Below are 21,984 nucleotides of genomic sequence, written 5' to 3' on the forward strand. Positions count from 1 at the left end.
AAAAAAAAAGTAATACATTTGTTCAGGCACTGTTAAAAATTTAGCTTTAAAGTTCCTAAAAATAGCATAACAGCTTCTTTGTGTCTGACTCTCAGTAGGCAAAGCATTGCTGTCAAGCGTTCTGTGTGTTTGGTTTCGAGTAGCTGATGTTATCTGATGCACTAAACTAGTGTCACAAATTTCACGAGCGTCACAGAAACCAGTTAAACCTTTTTTTAGTTTACTTTTAAGACAGGAAGCAGATAAACATTGACAGAATCCAAACCAGGTTTTTATCTGAAGTTGGCTGCCAGTACAGTGATGTCATGTCTATTTATATGAGCTCACACATTGATGTTTAATGTCTGATGAATTGATAAGTGTGTGTTAGTGGCCGTGAATCACTCCATTCACAAATGAACATCTGTGCTATGGCAGATGCTGTTGCTCGGTGGACAGATGCGTCAGAATTTCACTTTGTGATTGACTCCCAGTCTGACTGCTGAAACTCATACGTAGGAATGAAGATTGGCTGCATTACACACTGCCAGTTCACTATATCTCTCAGAAATATTGATCTGTCACTGCAGACCACGAGGAGCGGTGCTTTATCAAGTAGTACTGTGACTTTCTTAGCTGCGGCATTAACTGCTTGAGTGCATTTCACTCAGTGAATTTGGCATTGTTCCTGATTTAGGAACCTCTTCAATTAGTTAATGACTTTAGTAAAATGAGATGCCATATTTATAGTCAAAATTGAATTAGAATTATTTACATATTTGCTTAAATACAGACTTTGCTTAAGTCTTGGTCTTACTGTAAAAATAAAAAATTCAGAGTGATTAATTAAAATTTATTGTAACTTGCTCGGTCGCTTAAATTTCTTTCCTTACAGATGACATCACCAAGCTTTTACATTAAACATTTATTTTTTTATTTAATATAGAAATTCTCCCCTTTATGTTGCATCCACTTTTCAGCATCCATTCAAATAGCATTGTAGTTCATTTGTTTTGTTAAACATCCTGTTTCTCTTGGAAATCAGATTATGAAGTAAAATCACTTCATGTTGCCTTGAGCTAAATGCAAATGAAAATGAGGTTATGGCAGATAAATATACTTTAGTTGTGTAAATGAGTATTGATTGCTCAGTCAACAAAACTTTGAAAGATGTTTCCAAAATTTGGAGTGGACTAAAAACTTTCAGAAAACATGCATCACGTAAATTAAGAAAGTACTGTACTTACTTCCTCTCAGCCCAAAAATGAAAATTTGCTGAACTTTGCTTTGGGGAAATTTAAGACTACATCAGTTGCCCCATGTGAAAACATCACAATAATCCACAAATAATCCACATGACTCCAGTCCATCAGTTAGCATCTTGTGAAGTGAAAAGCTGTGTAAGAAAAAAAATCCATCGCAAGTACTTGATCCATAATAACACTTCTTCAAGCAAAGAATCCAGTCATAAAAACAGAATTCACAGTTTAACACGGAATGTCACAGAATTTGTCAAATTTTGAATGAAGTAATCAAAAGTAGGTCCCTACACTTAAAAAAAATCGTGATATGGACTAGTATCTGTAAATATTAAGCAGCAAAAGTCAATTTAAATATGAATCCTGCATGTCTCTGTTAATGAATGGCGTACTGTTAATTTCATTTACTACACGCATACTGAAGCACACGTCGGTCTCACTAAATGAGGACATAAACACATGAACAACATCTCCAGAACTGCTCTGAGAGTCACTTCATTAGCATTTGATTTGAGTAAAACTAACATCATATCACATACACAGAACTGTAAAGGTATTCACAGCAACCCGTCAAAATAAAAGTCCGGTTTGATTTGAAGACATTGTGCCGATTGCTGTTTTCCAGTAGAGTGTACATAGCCTACTACTACTACTACTGCTACTACTAAACTGAAACAAACTGTATTTTTTAAGGAAGAATCACACAACATTTATTCCATGTTTTAATTTTAATAGTAAATCCCCTTTGTTTGCCAAAAAGTAAAGTTTGCTTAATTTTCAGTAATTAAAAGATAAATGAAATTAATGTTTTATGCCTTTTTTTGATAACCAGAAAAATTTAAATACACAACACAGAATTTGTGAGGGGGAAAAAATTAAGTTAATAAATTAAGTTGTTTTATGGATTCAAATAATTAGACATACTAAAACACAGAATTTGGAAACTATAAAAAATATGGTGAGAAAAATAAAACATTTCACGGGGCCCTAAACATGTAATTTTTGTTAAACTTTAATAAATTGATGTGAAAATGTACAACTTTCATGATTTTAATCAATAAGACATGCTTTTTGATTAATAAAATGTAATTTAGCTATTAAGAATCAAGAAAAATTAAAACGGAAAAAAAACAGAATCCAGAAAAATAAAAACGGAATTTGGAAAAAATTAAACGGAATTTAAAAATAAAATGGATTTCATAGGCCCCTATGTAATGCTACATTTCTCCAAATCTGTTCCGATGAAGAAACTTATCTCTGTCTTGAGTGTAAAGAGAATTTTCTGCAGTTCCTTTAAGTATAGTGTCCACTCCAAATCTATTAGAAGGGCAGTTGCTACACATGCTAACTTCTACTGTGCTCATAATTCAGTTGTTTTCACTCATAGTTTATGCGAATTTTTCACTCGTTCCTAAATGCTCAGTTACTAGTTCTTTGAATTCCTCTATGATACAGACACTGACACTTAATGTTAATAATTGATAGAGTTGAGTGCAGACGAGGTGTTGAAGGCTGAGTGTGTGTGTGTGTGTGTGTGTGTGTGTGTGTGTGTGTGAGTGAGACTTCCATACAGAGAGAGAGGGAGATACATTCCAGATGGTGGAATGATGAGGTGGGTTTCACTGGAACGTTAAACATTCCCAGGGATGTTTGCAGAGAGAAATTCTTCCCCGACTGCGAAGCAAGCATGTTTCCTTTTTATCCGATCCCTCCCTCTCCTCTTTCTCTCGCCATCTCCCTCCCTTCTCCTGGACTCAGACCGTCCCTATCATCACCTGCTGCAACTGTTCGAACCCGTCACACAACTCTCTTTGCTTTTCCTGACACACTGGCTCAATAAATTCATTTTATTACTCTTTATTTCTTTTTTTCAAATTAATATTGACTGTATATATATGTATGTGTGTGCTGAGGTGTGTGAGTTGAGGAACAGCTGTGGCTGTGCCGCAGACAGAATCAATAGCAGTCTCAGTATGGGGGTGTTTCCGAGGCTGTTTGGATTTGCTAAGTAAAGTCTGCAGCTCACCTGCACATCAACATTTTTTCGGCCCTTTAACCTCCTCCACACATTCCAGTTATTCTTACCGTCTCAGCTTTCTTACATCTGGAGGGGCGAACTGCTGCAGTTTTTGTGTGAATACCTCAAATGTTGTGCCCCTGCTCTCTGGTCGCCCTTCATTCCTGTCGTCGCATTTTCTGGTGCAGTCTGTCCTCGCTTTTCAGGTTTTCATCTCAATCGAATGTCTGTCTGCCTTTGTTTTCTTTTTTCTTTCTCTATATATAACACCCTCAATCTCTCTCTTGTTTTGTATTAGTGATATTTATTTTCTGGTACTTTTTTTGATTGATCAATATCGCATACATATCGGTTGATATTGGGTATTTAATTGTTCATGCTCATTTTCCTCTGGTACTTTTTTTGATTGATCAATATTGCATACATATTGGTTGATATTGGGTATTTAATTGCTCATGATAAATTGCGCCATTCGCACGTAGTTGGACGCTTGAACATTTTTAGTTTAGTCGCTTCATTCGCTTCACAACAGACGCAAATTCGCGTCATGGGAGGGGCTTCTGCCAGTTGAGTTCATGCAGCATTGTGATTTCAACCACCGTTTATTCAGATAATTTTCAAAATATTACTGTTATCGTGTCATGAAATGTAGTTTTAAAAGTATTTCAGACGAGAATGTTGTTTGTTTGATCTATATTGTGTGGTTTTTTTTTGATGTTGGGTTTTTTATTGATGTTTTTCGTTTTCCAGTTTTGGAAAAGTTTGAAATGTTTCGAAGAATGTTTAAATTCAGAGAAATAGCCATTTTAAATAGTGGCTCGTCCCTGGTCATTGTGTCGCCTGCCAATGATGTCATACACCCCCGATTTCCGAACACCAAAGACGCTTTAATATGTTATGCATTTTATTAGGCTTTCAGCCTCACCCTGCTTCATACTATTACGTTAATATATCTTTAAGACATTAGCTCATCCATGAACGTGATTTGCGCCTGAGTCCCGTCGGATTGCATCAGCTGTGAGGATGAAGACCAAAACTCCCATGATTCCACACTCAGTCACGCCTCATCAAACTACAACTTTGCTTCTTTCTTTGTTTATTTTGAATATGCGCCCTCTAGCGGTGAAAACTTACATATTGTGCCTTTAAGCTGAAATTTCTTGTGTTAACTGACAGTTTAGACCAGTTTGAAGTCAGAAGAACTTTAGTTTTTCTTTTTCTTTTTTTTTTACTCAAGTTATTAAGCTGAATGTAGGCCAGCAGTGGGATGTGGATCAGAGGTTTTTTTTTATTATTACTTTGCATCTCTAATACATTGTGAGCTTGATCTAGCCGCGATTTTTTAAACATTTTCTCTGCGGTTGAAAACACTTTGAGATCCTAAAAATACAGAACTTGGAAATTAAAACATATCTACCAGTATGAGACCTAAATCACCACGTACTCATAAATACATTTACTTGATAAGAAAAATTGCATAAGATGTTAAGATGCTAGTATTTGTTTTCAGAGAATGTCTTGAATTCGGTTAATTGTATCACATTAGTAAATTGTTGTCTCATTTTAAGGATAAATAATTAATAAATACTTTTTTTTTATTAAATTATCAAGGGGATATGAATTAATTATAAAAATATATTAAAAATAATAGCTTAATTCAAAAGATATATTCTGTAAAAAAAAAATTATAATAATTAGCCATTTAATTTAATCAATCTTGTTTTAAGGATGTTGAGATTTTTACTGGAAAACAATAAAAATTGCATTCTGTTTCAAAACTCTGTTTTATAACAGAAATCACTGTTGTGATTTACATGTTTGGCAAATATCTATTTTGATCCAAACGTCCAAATAACAATGTTTTTTTCCTCCCCTTTTCTCTCTGCAGTTCTGTGTGCAAAGAACCTGGTGAAGAAAGACTTCTTCCGTAAGTATCCAACCTTCATAAATACTGAAAATGTGTTTCTGAAATCGAGTGAACTGCGAGAGCGCTCTATTCCTGTCAGCATATCTCAGCGCAGTGTTTTAGCAGAGGCTCATCTGTTAAAAGTGTGCAGAGAGAGATAAGTGCTCTTCCCCCACGAGACGCCAGAAATGTGGGTCAGTTTGGGGAGACAAAGCAACCATTGGTTGACACATGTATACTCGCCTCTACTCTCTCTACCCTAAAAACACAAACAACCAAGCCCACATCTGAATCGCTGATCAGATATCAAAGAGAGAGACAGACGGTGTTGGGAGGAGGGAAGAGAGACAGGTACCAGGCAAAACTGATGAAAAAGAGGAGAAAGCCAAAAAGAGAGTAGCAAAAATGTGAAGCTGGTAGAGGAATGAGGTTTACCAGACTGTGTGTGGTTACATTAAGACTACAATCCCTCTGCTCTTGTTTGTAAACCTGCATGCATGTCTTTCCCTTCCTGCTCAGCCTGCAATTGAATTCATAATCACAAATAACAATATAAGACATAAAAGGGAGAGGAAAAACAATACCTATTAACATTATTAGAAATATAAGGGATAGGAGGGAGAGTAAATATTTTGGGTATTTTTGTTTGTTGTGTTTGTGGGTGTTATGGTTTTATTATTGTTGCCCCTGCTACTAGATTACCTTGTCTCATAAAAAATAAAATGATACATAGTAAAAGGTAAAAAGTGGTTTTGTTTTATTTTTGTATTTGTTTGTGTATTGTAAAATGTAATGATTGGTTTTATTTTTTTTAAAGTGTATGTTGTGATGTTTGCTAATTTGAATGAATGTTAATATTAAATGACCACCAGACAGTGTTAATGCCGGAAAAATACTTTCTAAAACTAATGATTTTAAGTAGAATAGTAGTATTAATTACATTTATTTAATTTCTTTAATTTAAATTTTAGCAGAAAATATTTTTTTGTTTGCTTTGTTTTTATGTAACCCTTGTATTATTGAAACTCAGTTTGGATAGCCTGAGATGCTGATATGGCAATAAAAATAAATTACTACTACTCCTCTATCATTGTGATAACAAATAAATCAGAACATTAAAAAACTTCAAATGTACATTTTCAAAAAAATGAAGGGACCTTAATACTTTCCGAATGCACAGTAAATAGTATATATTATTGTGTGGCAGTAACACAGGAATCGAACAAATGTCTCCTGTATTAGTGCATCTGTAGTATTTGGAGTTTTATTATTTTTGGACTATTATTTTGTATTCAGTGCTGTCTATAATTCCTGCTCAGAAGTCTCACTAAACGTTGTTTGTGTATTTTGCAGGACTGCCAGACCCCTTCGCTAAGGTGGTGGTGGACGGTTCAGGGCAGTGCCACTCGACAGACACAGTGAGGAACACGCTGGACCCCAAATGGAACCAGCACTATGACCTGTAAGAGCTCTTCCTGGTCTGATTGCATTCAAACACACAGCCAGTGTCACACCTTGATTCCCTTTGCACTGATCCCAGCTCAGCTTAAACCTGAGACAATAATGTTCAGAAACCAGAAGCAAGAAGACCACCACTCAGAAGCAGATCTCGTTTCGAAGCACATGGTCATCTGTCCACTTATTTGACTCTTAGAGATTTCTTAGAAATCATTTCATTTCATTTGCCAATCAACAGAAAAGAAAAAACACACTATAGAAGTTTTTCATATGACTTGTGTAAAGTATTTCAAGTCTTCTGAAACAATATGTTAGCTAACTGTAAGAAAAAACAAAACTGATTCACTTCATCCTCCTGTAACCTCAACATTTCTTTTGCATTTTTCTGTATATTATGCATGTCATACTCAGGAACCAGTGTCGCTGTGCATTACTGACGTGCAAACCTGGCATGACTGGTCTTCACACAGTATGATTGAATTTACGCAGTTGAGATTTGAATTCTGCGATGGTGGGGAAAATCGCCAACGAACATAGTTTGTGTCGACCACTTTTATGGTGCGTTTTTTTTCCCTCGTTTAAGCTCAACATTAAAATGTCCAATTTATTGTAACATTTTTTTCAAAATATCTTTCATTTCCGTTCAAAATAACGTGTTCACCCAAAGAAAGAAAATCATGAATGTCATGACGGTGTTTAAACGATGCTAAAATAAAAAATTTGGGGGTGAACAAACCCATTAACATGCACTTTCAAATAAGCCCTGGGGTTTTTCTTGAACCGGCGGTGTACGATTTCTTCCAATATCTTCATCAGTGTAGCCCATCAGTAAAGCTCCCAGCATCCTTCAGGCTTTGAGGATTTAGGTCACCTCCTCTGGAGTCGACGGCTCTATCTGTGAAGATCACAGAACGGATTTCCATGGGTGCAAAATCCCATATCCTTTCATTATACCCTACGCTTATAGCTCTATTTACATTTTTAAGAGGTTTTATCTCCAATTACAAGTATCAACAGTTTCACAGCATGGAATAAAAATAGAAACTTTCCCTCCAAGCAGGCTTGTCGCTTTTCCCGCAGACCAAAAGCAAAACTTAAGAGAAGATGCAAAGCACTAAAACTAACATACAAGGAAAGGCGGGAAAGAAAAAAAGAGAGAAGGTGAGCAGATTGCCAAAACATGTCCGGTTCTCATGTCGGCGGCTAGAGGAAGCACACGTCTCCATTTGTTTGGTTGCCAGGGCAACCGTAGACTATCCCTCACCCCCCAGGACGGCCGTCGAGTTCGCCAAACATGTCACGTCTGTCAGCAGAAAAAAGGCCGCCGTTTCCAAAGCCCACCCCGAAACCCGGAATAATGGGTGAGGAAGAGAAAACCAAGGAGATCTGAAATACTGAGGGACTTCTGTTCGCCATCTGGGTTTGTGCAAAAGTGCTTTGAACTCAAGTTATAAGTTAGTAAATCTGTGATTCCCGTAATGCACATCACAGTTGTCTCTTTGTTGGCAGGGAAACAGTTGAAATGTTCCCATTGTTGAAAGGTTATTGAGCTCTTTGGTAGTTTTATTATTTTCGTTGAATGTCAAAATCATTTAATGATGAAAGATTGACAGTGCTAAAAACCTCCCGGGATGCATGATGAACTGGAAGATAACTGCTGATGTGTGTAATGAACAATAGCACAGAAAACTTGCTGATAACCGAAAACAGTGCCAGCAGAGATTAACATTTATATTCATGCATTTAGCAGACGCTTCTATCCAGAGCGACTTGCAATAATAGAGGAATAAGTAATAAGGTTAAAACATTAACCTAGATGTGAGGAGACTTAAAAAACAAAAGCGTGAGAAGATGCGTTAGATATTTAGGTCAGAACATTAGTTTTGGGAGATGTTTTCTGTAGAAATTGATTAAAAGTAAGACAAAAGAAATAGACTTTAGGAAATGTAGACTTGTAAAGGGAACACTGCACAAACACAATGCTAAACTATTGAATGAAGTGAGCTCCAAGCTTGACTAGTCCTTAAATCCTGGTTAGTTAGGTGACCTGCTCTAATATTATATCTAATGCTTTGTTTGTGTATAAAGGTTGTATCTCTTCTAAAGCATATAAATCTATGTGTCCTGTTAAAATCAGTTTGTGATGGGTGATTATAGTTGCCAAAATAGTATTAGTAAATTTTCAAACCAATTTTTTTTATTAAATTTTTTTAAATGATCTTTATTTTATTGTTGTTGTTTTTTTTTTCTAGTTAAAGGTCAATGTTGTATAACTGTCTTGAAGTGGGAAAATATAGAAATTAAGTAGCCATAATTAAGTACCAAAATTAGTAGTAGCTATAAGTAGCCATAATCTTGTATCCTTACATATTGTATTCTTACTTGAGTGGAGTGGTTTCGCTTTAAACTATCAATAATACAAAAAAGTTGACTCTTTAAAGAAACAGGATTTTAACATTATTTTTTGTTGGATACCTGGCCATATGGGATTGGTCGGCAATGATCAGGCAGATAAAGTGGCTAAGGAAGCTCCTTAGTTGGAAAAAACAATGTAATGTTCCAGTATTTCTGAAGGATCATGTGACACTGAAGTCTGGAGTAACAGCTGATGAAAACTCAGCACTGCATCACAGAAATAAATTATATTTTAAAGTGTTTTAAAATAGGAAACCAGTATTAGAAATTGCAATAATATTTCACAATATTACTATTGTGTTTTTTAAATTTTTTTAATATTAATAAATTTCACTATTGTTTTTTCTGTATTTTTGATCAAATAAATTCAGCCTTAATGAGCATAAGAGACTAAAAACATAAAAAACCTTCCTGATCCCACAGTTTTGAACAGCAGTGTAAGTATGTGTGTGTGTGTTTTAAGTTGATGTTTATGTTCACATATCGAGTATTTTGGTATGTTTTCAGACATCTCTTTGTTATTGCCCCATTTACCGAGTTAAGTTTGTTGCAGTTTCCTGGGAAAGTTCAGAAACAATCAGTGAGGTTTGATGAAGGGTTATCAGAGAAACGTAAAATGGTAATTTAAACGTAATTATCTGTTGTTAAGTGTTGACAGCACAGGTTTCGGTTTATTGTTTTGCCTTTTGTCCTGTCATCCTTTGGTCTGGTTGGGTAACTTGCTGCTACAAGCTCTTGTCTGTTAAAAGTAAAGTTTGTGTACAAGTATTGTGTATAAAGGCTGTTATGAGCTCAGACTTCAGAGCTGTTTTTTTTTCTGTAGTAGACGGTTGATAAACGTTCTCCAGATCAGAGAGAGGAACTCTGATTGTTTGGGTTTGGTTGGACTCATTCTGGTGAGAACATCCACGCAGTCATTGGCATTCCGTCTTCTTGAGACCTTTTCTTCCTCTTTTTCTGCCCTTTCTCTCTTCACTCCTCTACCTCTTCGATTGGTTTTCAGTCCAAACAAAGTCTGTTGCCCAGGGATTCTGTCCCATTGGCAGGCTTACAGGCTAACATTCAGACTTAGCTTGGACATTTTTTGACAGCCTGGCTCCGTTTGATGTCCAGTTCTGGAGGTGTTTCTGTTCCCCGAATTGAAGGGAATCATTTGTTTTGTCTAACGCCATGCCAGAACATTCAGACAAACCAGCTGAGTTTTATGTTGGACTTGATGAAATGCATGCGGCGGTGAGAGAACAAGAGAGCTGCATGGGATCGCTTGAAGTTCTTGAGCTTCTTTGTTAGTTTTGCTGAAGGCATGAGAAGATTTGAGGTGTTTTTTTTTTTTACCTCAAAAGTACCAAACAAAATTAGACAAAGATGTCAATGAAGTGAAAACAATCCCAGTTCTCTTTGCACACTTACTTCTTCCTGTTCTTCATATTTTTTTTCACCTGCTTACGATTTTCATCTTTATCTACTTCTCTTTGTCTTCACAGTCTTATTCCTTGTCATTGTCGCCCTCTTCCTCGCCACCTTCTTCATTGATTTCTATCTGCTTTGACATCTTGCTCTTTTATTATCTTCATCTTCTGATGATTATCTTCATCTTTTACCTCTTTGTAGTCTTCTTTTGATTGCCGTCTTTTCCTCTTCATCATCTTTTCCCTCTTGCTCTTCTTTATTTTCCTCTACTTCCTCCTCCTGTCATCATCTTGCTTTTCTTTTTAATCTTTCTCTGTTGCTTTTTCATTGTCTTCATCTTTTTCGTTCTTCTTCCCTCATCTTCATCTGCTTCCTGTATCTCTTCATCTACATTGACCTCCCTTTTGTCATTTTTCGTCTTCCTCTTCCATGTCTTCTTCCTCGCCTTTTTCTTACTTTGTCATCTTCCACTTTTTCTTTGTTGTCTTCCTCTTCATTGTCATTTTAATTGACTCTATTCTTTTTGTGATCTTGGTCTTCTTCCTCATCTTCTTCCTCTTCTAGGTCTGCCATCTTTCTCTTTTTTTTCCCCCTTATCTTTGTTGTCTTTCTCTTTATCTTCTGGCTTTTTTCTGTTCTCCCCCGTTACTTCCTCTTTGTTGCCATCTTGTGCTTCTTTGTCATCTTTCCCTTCCTCTTCAGTATTTATTTTTCTTCTTACTGACGAGTTATTCGTCTTCATAATTATCTTCAGTGTTTTTGTCTTCCTTGTTATCCTCTGTCATTTTTCAGACATCATCTTCACCTTCTTCATTGTTTTTTTTTTTTTTTTTTTTTTTAATGAAGTCCTCATTGCTCTACATAAAACAGACCTAGTTCTCTGAGCCGCTGTGTGTAATCATGTTTCATAATTCATGTTTTAAGCAAGAACAATGGGCTGTTGAGACTGATGTGGTCTGAGTCTGGTTTGCTTTAAAGGAGACCTGATAAAAAATGTAGAAATCTGACGTCTCTTGTTGTGTCTTCAGGTATATCGGGAAGTCGGACTCCATCACCATCAGTGTGTGGAACCATAAAAAGATCCATAAGAAACAGGGAGCTGGATTCCTGGGATGTGTACGACTCCTCTCCAACTCTATTAACCGACTCAAGGACACAGGCTGTAAGTGTGTGTGTATGACTGGCTCAGAAACAGTCTGTTAGTGTGTGTATAATTAGCTCAGACAGCATGGGTCTAACGTGTGTGTGTGTGTAATTGGCTCAGAGCGGTTATGTACTACAGTGGCTGTGTGTGTTAAGTGGGCAAACTTTAAATAAAACAAACAACAACAATGTTTTTGGACAAAATTATATACCTTACTTTGGCTGAAGACCACTGTCTGTCTCAGGTAGAAGACGTCCTGTTATTTGTGTGTCACTTTCCTGTTGGCTGCACAAGAACCTGTGTTTTTTGCTGGTGAACTACAGTAAGTCAGTATTTTTAGGGTACGAGTCTGTCTGGCTGCGTTCCAGCCCCACGCTTGTGTTTAAGACGATTTTAAAAGCAGGCTTTCCCTAGAAACCCTCCAGCGTGACCACTGTCCTGGATAAGCACAGGAAACCCACAGCCGCTCCCACAGCTGGAAGTGATTCAGTTCACCATTTCCTGTTGCACCCCTTCTGTCTCTCGGCTATCATTCTTTCTCTGTCTTTTCTCATTCTCACTCTTCATCTGTCTCCAGTTCAGTCTGTCAGTAATAATCACAGTCTTGGGTAGATTTCTGAGAGCCGTGTGTGAAGTATTTGGAGTGTAACTTATTGTTGTTACAATTACAGTAACTTTACAAAAATGTATAGTTTTTGACGATATCAGCCCAATTTTGGCTATTTTTATATTATGAGAAAATTATAAGCTGCACAATGTACCAGTGACTACTGTATTAATATCTTTCAATAGTGCAGTTTTTTTTTCTTTCTTTTTTATTATGAAAGTACATAAAATGCATGGTGTTCTGGTGACAGCTGCATTATTAAATATTATTAGATAGTTTTTATAATTGTTTATTACCAAAAACTAACTTTTTTTGGTTATCATGACAGGTCTGGTTAATTAATTATTTTTATTTTTAAAAAAAATATATAATTTTGGCTTATTTTTAAATTGCCTGTCAGTGTATCCCTAGTCTTTAGTAAAAAGTTTCATTCAGCCATAAAATCATCGTCATCATTCTTTGCAGGTGTTTGATCATATGAAGGGGTTTAAATGTGAGTGGAGTGTGTTGGGATGGGTGAACGCTCCTCCAGCCTTGTTTAGTCTAGCTGTGCATCCTGATCTGACTGAGTGTGTGTGTGTGTGTGTGTGTCTATGTGAGAGTGAGAACAGATAGTGGCCTCTCTAATGTCTGCAGGCTACTTGTTATTCCTGTCTCCCTCTTTCCGGCAATGGCAGAGAGCCCCAGAGTGTTTCTGGAAGCGTCTCACTCCTATCAGCACATCTACAGTCTGAGAGGAATAAAGCAGCCTCTTTGTTTTTTTAAAAGTTCCTTTTTTCTTTTTTTCAAAGTTAGTTTGTGTGTGTGTATGTGACCTCACACATGAAATGTGGAGCATTTTAGGCTGTTTTTTAAGTCTCAGATGGTTCACTGAGCGAGGAGGTCAGAGGTTATGACACAAATGCCACGCAGGCTCTTTGGTTTCTCAACCTTTTTTCTTTTTCCTGACACTCTTTTTTCCTCTTTCATTCATTTACAGATCAGCGTTTGGACCTGAACAAGTTAGGGCCCAATGACAGCGATACCGTGAGGGGACAGATAGTAGGTGAGTCACAAGCTTTGCTCGTTTCTAGGAATTTGCCACATCTGCCATTTATCCCGTGAGTCACACCATCTTCAAAGCTTGTCGTTAATGATGATTAAACCCACGCATTTACCTCCAACGCCCTAAAAACGTTCCTGGGTTGGGAGCAGAGGAGGAAAAACGTACTCATTCTGTCTGATTTATCTGTTGCGTTTTGCTATTCCGTTGTGATTTTCTTTCATGCTCTCGAAGAGCTGCATTGTTCCTTCATCAAGAAAGGGTTTTGTGGGGTGGTGATGTATTTGCGCCCCGGGTTGCACTTCCCATGGCCACACCACAGTTTTTACAAGCAGCCATTCATCAGAAGATGAATGCTTTCCCATGGCTGAGAGTTTCAAACAACCCTCTTATATGCCTGTATGTCTTCATGTCACATCAAGATTTGCGTCACATATGTGTTTTGATGAGTCACATGAATGTAAGCAAGTAGTTATTAACCCGGACCTTAAGGCAAGCTTTACTATTGCTATAGCTTATACTAAACACTTAGAACAAAGCCCTAACCCTAAATATATCTTATTGCACACTGTTTGTATAAAAATATGGTATATTTGTGTCTGCCAATATAATAATAATTATTTTTATTATTTAAATTGAAAAGAAAATTAACAATTTAATATTTTTTTTTATTGATAATTCATTAAAATGCAGTATCTTTATGATAATAAAGATAACAACATGGGTTGGGTTTTTTCATTGATCTTTTTTTAAATGCATTAATTTATTAAATGCAAAATGTTTAATTGATTTTTTTTTTTAAATGCATGTTCTATATCCATTTCTGTAATTTTTTTAATTTTTAGCAGGTTTTTTTTTTTATAATTACTACTGTATCTGACAATATGGGTTGGGTTTTTTAATTAATCTTTTTTTTATATATAAATTTTTCAATGCATGATCTATATCTGTATCTCCAAATATTTTTAGTTATTTATTTTTACTTTTTTTATCACTTTTTCTTTTTAAAATGTATAATTTATTAAAAACGCAGGATCTTTATCTGACAATATGGCAATATTTAAATGCGTGATCTATATCTGTATTTGCCAATATACTGTACATTTTTGATCCCTTTTTAATATATTTTTTTTAATTGATAAATTATAAAACCGTCTCAATTGGTGTCCTGTATATTTGTTTTTTTTTTTAATTTATCAGTTTTCAAATTGACTATCAGTATCTAATAAAATTACAACATTCCAACATTTTTAAAAATGTATGATACGTTCCAAAAACATACATTCACCCCAAAATGGCAATATCTATGCTATGCGTCACTCATCTTGACATAGCTGTCACATCGTCTCTCTCAATCCATGACAAATGAAACTATCACAGATAGGACTCATCTAACAGCCTGTTTATGTGTGTTTGTGTCAACAGTTAGTCTTCAGTCCAGGGACAGGATAGGCACCGGAGGGCCAGTCGTGGACTGCAGTCGTCTGTTTGACAACGATCTGCCTGATGGGTACGTGAAATAACTCTTTAAAAGCAACTAAATGAGTGCTTAAATATAAAACAGTGTTTAGCATTAGCAGATACTGAACAGTAGCAGCCAGCGTTCTTATCCAGCCCCTGTGTTTGTTTGTGCGCCATGTGCGTGTGTCCGTCTGTCTGTTTGTTCATCTGTATGAATGTCTCTTTGTGTTCTTTCTGCAGCTGGGAGGAGAGGAGAACTGCATCTGGCCGGATCCAGTATCTCAATCATATCACACGCAGCACCCAATGGGAGAGACCTACCAGGTGGGGCCAGGTTTCCTTAGTTGTAGTCCCAGTTCACTTTTTATTTATTTATTATTATTATCTGTTTTATTTTCTTATTTTTTTTCACTTTTTATTTATTTATTATTATTATCTGTTTTATTATTTTATTTTAAAAAAACAAATTTTTTTTAATATTTTTTTTTCAACTTTTTTTTTATTATTATTTTTTTTCAAGTTTTAGTTTTTAGTTTTAAGTTTGGTTAACCAAATGGTTTTGCAGACTGAAGCAAAGTCTTGTAGGATAAAAGCATTTTGGCTTACCCCAAATTACTGTCCGGGTCGTTGGGTTTGAGGTGGTTTTGCTGAATAGGACAGTGATTCGTGTGTATGTGTGTGTACCCGTGTGCCGCACAACAGGAAAATGTGTGTCGGCCACATCTGTCTTCTTTGCCATCTCAGACACTGACCCAAATTTATCCAGAATACAGCTGAAAGATATAAAGCCATGTCGGGGAGCATCCCCACTTCATGAATTTTTAAGGAAACACTCAACCATAAAGACCAAGAAACATTCCAGGCAACATTCCAAGATGAAGGTCTAGAAAAAAAACGCTGGTCTGGACTGCGTTTCCCAAACGCTTTGGTCTCTGCGATCTACTTATGCTTACGATGCATTTGGGTAACTCAGATCAGGACAGCGTCTCCAACATAAATGAATTTACCGCAAATAATAGAAGATGTGTGAAAATATTTTTTCATTGAGTGTATTACAGGGGTTGAACGACTTAAGTCGACATTTATGTGATAAAAGTAGAGTCAACGTCAACAAGTTGCAGATGACGTCATTAATGAACAAATAAGCTGTTTAATTGAGTTTATTTTAGGGTCGAACACCTTGTGCACAGCTATGGCATATGATGCAGCGCTGCCCACACGGCTATTGCTCCAATAACAGCTCATTTTGATCAGTTCTTTTGTCTTTGGGTCGTTATATTTCTCACAGATTTCTGCTCGTTCTAAATCAGATATAGACAAAGTAGCACAGTAAAGATTACATTTATATGAACATGAGAGTTAGAGTGAATTAATTCTACCTGGCAACGTCTCTCTGCTAATAGTGAAGCTGTGCATTTTAGTTACTAAAAAAAATGCTGTAACTTTTCAGTTTCTCAGCTATATTATTGAGAAATCACAGAGGAGTGTTGACAATACTTTTCCGCTCTGCGCTACAGAATGATTCTGTGTGTGTGATGGATGAGCTACTGTCTGTAGCCTATGTGTGTGCGTTACAATCCAGCAGGGCATTAGATTAGAACGGTGATTAACTTCCCTGTACAATAAACTGTTTAAAATGTGCATTCTCCCATAAAATTTTGAGCATCCAGATGGTATAATCACACGTCATGTGAAGCACTTTCGGAGTATGCATTTATTTGTCATTTTATCTGTTTAAAATCATAGCGTAATTGTGTACTTCAAAGATTTCTATATCAAGCTGATGCCCATTTTCCACAAGTTGGTATGATTCTTTAGGGTCTTAATTAAAAGTCTAATTTCTCAATGGTAGTGTAAAACACCACCATTTTTAACCTCAAAAGTCAAAAACAGCTCTCTTGACAATGTCCCCTTTTTTTGTGCATGTCCCTTTAAATGATAATGAGCTCTGCTCACTCCACCCCTCTCTTCCGTGGGGTGACGAGCCGTTCTCTGAGACTGTTAACTTTAGTCGCATTCATTGTGAAACTCGCTTTCTAGCACATTATTAGGAAAGGCAGTTTGCAAAGACTGTTCATTTAAAAAAAAAAAAATTCTGTAGGTGAAGCTGGATCACGAATGAAGATAAATGCATTTAGGTAGATCGGGGGTTGCAGTCCCTTCAAAAACCAAAGTAATCCACTACGTCTTCAGCGGTTCAGATGTCAGGAGTAAATGACGACTGCTATGTTCATTATTACATCCAACAACAGAACACCTCAATCGCTTAGGAGTCATTCTTGTCTACAGTACATCTGCTCCGGCGGTGAAACAATAATGGACTGATGACAGCTCACTCAGGGCGGGTCTAAGGTAAAACACTAGTGTCAATCAACAATCGTGGGAGGGGCCTGGGTCTGTGTGACATCACACAGCCAAAAATCTGAGAACTGCTTGATTTGAGAAAGGGGATATTATTTGTAGGGATTAAAAAAAACACTGGGTGGATTTTTATCATTATAGGGAGGTTGTGTACACACACTGCCAACACACATTTATGTTCAAACAACATGTAAAAGTGAATTTTGCATGCGATGACCCCTTTAAAGCATCATGGCAGAGCATTAAAGTAGACCAGTCGACTAGTTGGTGCAACCCCTAGTGCATAAAATGCTAGCAATAAAATTAGCCAATCTGTCCTCTGTTTTATTCCCAAAACACCCATATACTCTTTTGTTTCGACTCTACAGCCTCTATTTTCCTAGTCTTTCCTCTAGACTGTGGGGATTTGGTTCAGTTCAGCCATAAGCACGTTAGTGAGGTTAAATGTCGACACTGGGCGACTACTCCTAGTGTGCACGCATTACAATTCACAGCCACTGAAGCTGTTGAAACACCATTTTGGTTCTGACGTTGCTTCCAAAGGCTGGGATGTGTTGAAACGGAGTGGAACAGAGGGAATATTGAAGGCGAGTACAGGCTGTGTTTATGCGCTGCATGATTCAGCACTCTGTCCTCGTTCGGTGAGCTCGTGTTGCCAGCCGCTTCACGGCTGAGCTGCTGTTGCACTTAGATGTTTCCACTTCACAATAACAGCACTTATGGTCGACCTGTGCAGCTGGAGCCGGACAGAAATTCACTCCCTTGTTTGGAGAGGTTGCAGGTCTGCGATTTTGTCACGTTGAAAGTCACTCAGCTCCTCGCGGCTCTGCTTGCCAGTGTTTGTCTACAGAGACCGCAGGGTGCTGACACCGTTACATTATTCATTTAGTATCCAAAGCAACTGTACATTTTGTACTTCTGAGATTTGAACCTCGCACCAAAAGGTCACACTATTGTGTGCTTGGGTTTCCACAGCTAATGCCCTTTGTATTGTTTTAATATGAATCTGTAACCCAGCAGAGCAACCAAATTGTTACATGAGCCTGCTGAAACAACAGCATAAACCAGCCTAAGACGATTTGCTGGTCTTAATCTGGTCTGTTGGCTGGGTTTAGAGGAATGGTCAGGCGTTTTTCAGCTGGTTAAGCTGGGTGACCGATTCAAATTAGTTTTATGTTTTATTTCTATTTTTATTTGCTTTTTATTATGATTTTAATTTTATGTTTTCTGTTTTTATTTATTTATTTATTGCTTTTTATTATTATTTTACTTTTTAGATATATTTTTAAAAATATATATTTTATTAATTTTTACTTTTTAATTTATAATTTATTGTAAGTTTATTTTTGTTTTTGTTTTACTTTATTAAATTTTCTTTTTTATAAATATTTTTGTATTTTTGTTAGAGGTGCAAATGGTTTGCAAACTGAAATAAAGTCTTGTAGGAGGATATTTTGGCTTGGCTAAATGACTTTCCAGGTCATTGAGTTTGACAGTGTTGTTGAATAGGACAGACTAGCCTAAGATGGCTTGATTTCTAAACTGTTGGCTGGGTTTAAAGGGAATTTTTTTTTTATTATTTTTTTTTGTCAAGCTAATCACCAACTTTTCTCTCTCTGGGAGACCATTTTAAATCAGTTAAGATCAGCAAACTAACTTTTGGCTGGTTTAATTAAATTTTTTATTTTTTTCCAAGCCATGTAGATAGGACCATGTAAATAGACTTAATTTTGTAATTTCCGAAAAAAAAACTCAGTCTGGAAACTAGAAGGTGTTTTCAAGAACTTTCATCATTCAAATATTTATGATAATTATAATACATATAATATTTGATAATAAAATGCAATGTAATCATTAGTTCATTTGAATTTCACATCTACATTTTACTTACCCATTTATCACACACTTTTATTCAAGGGACTCATAACATCACATTCAAAACTTTGCCTGGGATTCGAACCTATGACCTTAATGTTGCTAGCGCCAAACTTTTCAGCTATTTTAATGTAGTCTGATGTCCCTCATGTTCTCATTTCCTCTTTCATACGTACAGGCCTGCGTCTGAGTACTCGAGCCCCGGCCGGCCGCTCAGCTGCCTGGTGGATGAGAACACGCCCATCATGACGCCCAACGGGGCAGCGGGTGTACCTGTGGATGACCCCCGGCTGCAGGAGCGGAGGGTTCGCTCTCAGAGACACAGAAACTACATGAGCAGGACTCACCTACACACACCGCCCGACCTGCCCGAGGGATACGGTTCGTTCAAACACAACACACACATCAGTTCTTCCATTAATACTGGCCAGCTTGCAAAGGTCAAAAATACACCCTGCACACACACACACACACACACACACACACACACATATGCACTTGCGCTGGAAATTTGTGCTGCAGCAGGAGTAATTAAAACGTCTCTTGAGCTGTAGAAAAGGAGCTGGTCTGAAATATCTCCGACGTGCCGTCAGCACCAGCTGCAGGGTCAGACGGGTGACCTGGAAATCCCGCTGTGCCTGTGTGTGTGTGTGTGAGTCCGTGGAGAGATTCAGAGGGCAGAGGTTATAGACACAGGTTAAACAGAGCTCTGTGTTGTGCTCAAGTAGCTGAATGTGGGTCTGTAAACATGAGATGCAGGTCAAGTTCATGTGTGGAACAGGGACTTTGAGATGGGCTGGGTGATATATCAGTATACATAAAAATAAAAAAATAAAAAAATTACTGTCAGTAATAAACTTTCAAGTATTTTTCTGATATTTAACCCACATCTTGTTGATCTGGTTTGTTGTGAGTAGCTAAAAAATTTCGGCTAACACTTTAGTTTAGGGACCGATTCTCACTATTAACTAGTTGCTTATTAACTATGCCTATTATTAACATATTGACTGTTTATTAGCACTTATAAAGCACATATTCTGCATGACCATATTCTATATCACTAATCCTACCCAATACCTCAGCTTAACAACTGCCTTACTAACTATTCATAAGCAGCAAATTAGGAGTTTATTGTTGTAGTTAGTGAGAACTGGACCTTATAAATAATGTGTGATCAAATTTCATCTACAGTATTGTTTACTTTACATAATCAATTACATGTGATGTCCTTAGTGTTTTCATCGTCTACAGTTTCATGACCTTCATCTCCAGAGCTGCTCACAAACATTTCACCATTTTATTTGGTAGAACTATCTGAAAATACACAGAGAAATGCACAGATCTTCAGAAAAAAACATTTGATTAAAAGCTTGGTGTAACTTTAGTCACTGACAAAACTATATTTCTATTATATAGTAGTAGAATGTACTTTTTAATGTATTGATAATATATGTTTTAATAAATTGCATTATTATTTTTTAAGGATTATAATGCAACCAAGATATTTTTTCATCCATGTTTTAATTTATACAGTAAATAATTCTGCATTTAAAAATGCAATGTTTTGTTGTAAATTAATTATGTTTTAAAAGATTGATTAAATTTGTTAACTATCTACAAATTACTTTCATCAGACAATGTTTTTTATAATAACTTTGTATTAATTGATTAAACACATGGGGTCCTAAATTAAAAGGTAGCTTATTCAGTGGAGTTTACTTTAAAAATGTATTTTTACATTCATGTGAAATGCATTTTCTTCCCTATTAATAGTATATAATGAACATCACGTTAAATGTCAGTCTCAATTAATATGGGAGAAAATATATAGTGGCAATATTTTTTGGCCAGATCTGCCAGCCCTGCTTTGAGAGTTTATTGAAGGTGATTTGTCTGAATCTGTAACTTCATCTCCATCATTTAAAAGCCACCACATCGAAAACATCACACAGATTCATGATGCTCTGTCCTCCTTCATCTCCAGAAAAGCCTTATATGGAAGATTTACACGATCTTTGTGGTTTTGTGTTAACACCAATTAAAATGAGTCTTCTTGTTTATATTTAGCCATTATTTTCTCTTAATGTGGATTCATTTGTGTGAGTTTACAGTGATGGATCAGATGCGGTGCACCAAACTGAAAGTGAAAGAATGAAAGTATCACTGCTGTGCACACATAAGCTCATAAACAATGAGCCTCTTGTCATTTTTTCACATTGTGAATGACCGATGGTGCCCCCTGGTGTTTGTTGACAGAACAAAGGACCACGCAGCAGGGTCAGGTGTACTTCCTGCACACGCAGACGGGCGTCAGCACATGGCACGACCCCAGAGTGCCCAGGTACCTCCTTTACCTTTTTACACCTTTATTACTGTTCAAATTACTTCACTTGTTTAACTTCATTTTAAACTGGGTTTGTTTGCGAACTTGTGCCTTGTCCTAACCAAATGCAATGCATGAAGTCATTTTTAGTAACAAAATCAAAACATTGATGTGTTATATACAGCTGTTGGTTTTTGACCAATCAGTGAAAAATGCCTCAAAGCTCAGTGCTGTTAACTGGTTTGGACAAAAACTGAGAAGACGTGAACTTTGAGGAACTTGGAAACACTATATGCGGGGACCGTTTAGCCAGTATTTGTGTAGGGAAAGCTGCTTGTCATTTATCCGAGTGCATGAACGTGGTGAGGGTGGGCTACGGGTTATTTTTCTAGTCTTTTCAGAGTTGACATTGAGCATTTTTGCAGTGCTGCACATTTTTTGCTCTATTAGTTTGATGATATTTGGCAGAAGCCTGAAAGCAACATCCTTGAATTTTTTTTATTATTTTTTTACTTAGTTTTTTTACGATCTTTGTGTTGTCTTTTCTCACTTTGTTCTTGTTGTTGTTTTTTTGTCTTCCCCTCGCACTTCAGTCTGAGGAGCATGTTAAAATATAGTTAAGCTATATGTTATGAATACTAGGCATTTTCATTTCCACCAATATCACTTCCACTCTCAAATCATGATTATCATGATATAAAACATTTTCAAAATTTTCACATTTATT

At 36.6% G+C, this 21,984-nt stretch overlaps 1 protein-coding gene across 1 annotated transcript in view; it reads left to right on the plus strand.

Moving 5' to 3' along the window:
- The window catches only part of LOC109057647 (E3 ubiquitin-protein ligase SMURF2-like), a 53,744-nt gene that overhangs the window by 16,518 nt on the left and 15,242 nt on the right, over positions 1-21,984 (plus strand). Inside the window, exons 2-9 of the mRNA XM_042720633.1 lie at positions 5,144-5,182; positions 6,515-6,623; positions 11,473-11,606; positions 13,175-13,240; positions 14,663-14,747; positions 14,939-15,022; positions 19,113-19,315; positions 21,191-21,275. Coding sequence (XP_042576567.1) covers positions 5,144-5,182; positions 6,515-6,623; positions 11,473-11,606; positions 13,175-13,240; positions 14,663-14,747; positions 14,939-15,022; positions 19,113-19,315; positions 21,191-21,275 — 805 coding nt within the window. The remainder of the gene's footprint in view (positions 1-5,143; positions 5,183-6,514; positions 6,624-11,472; positions 11,607-13,174; positions 13,241-14,662; positions 14,748-14,938; positions 15,023-19,112; positions 19,316-21,190; positions 21,276-21,984) is intronic.

The sequence above is a fragment of the Cyprinus carpio genome, chromosome B3, assembly GCF_018340385.1.
Source record: "Cyprinus carpio isolate SPL01 chromosome B3, ASM1834038v1, whole genome shotgun sequence".
NCBI lineage: Eukaryota > Metazoa > Chordata > Actinopteri > Cypriniformes > Cyprinidae > Cyprinus > Cyprinus carpio.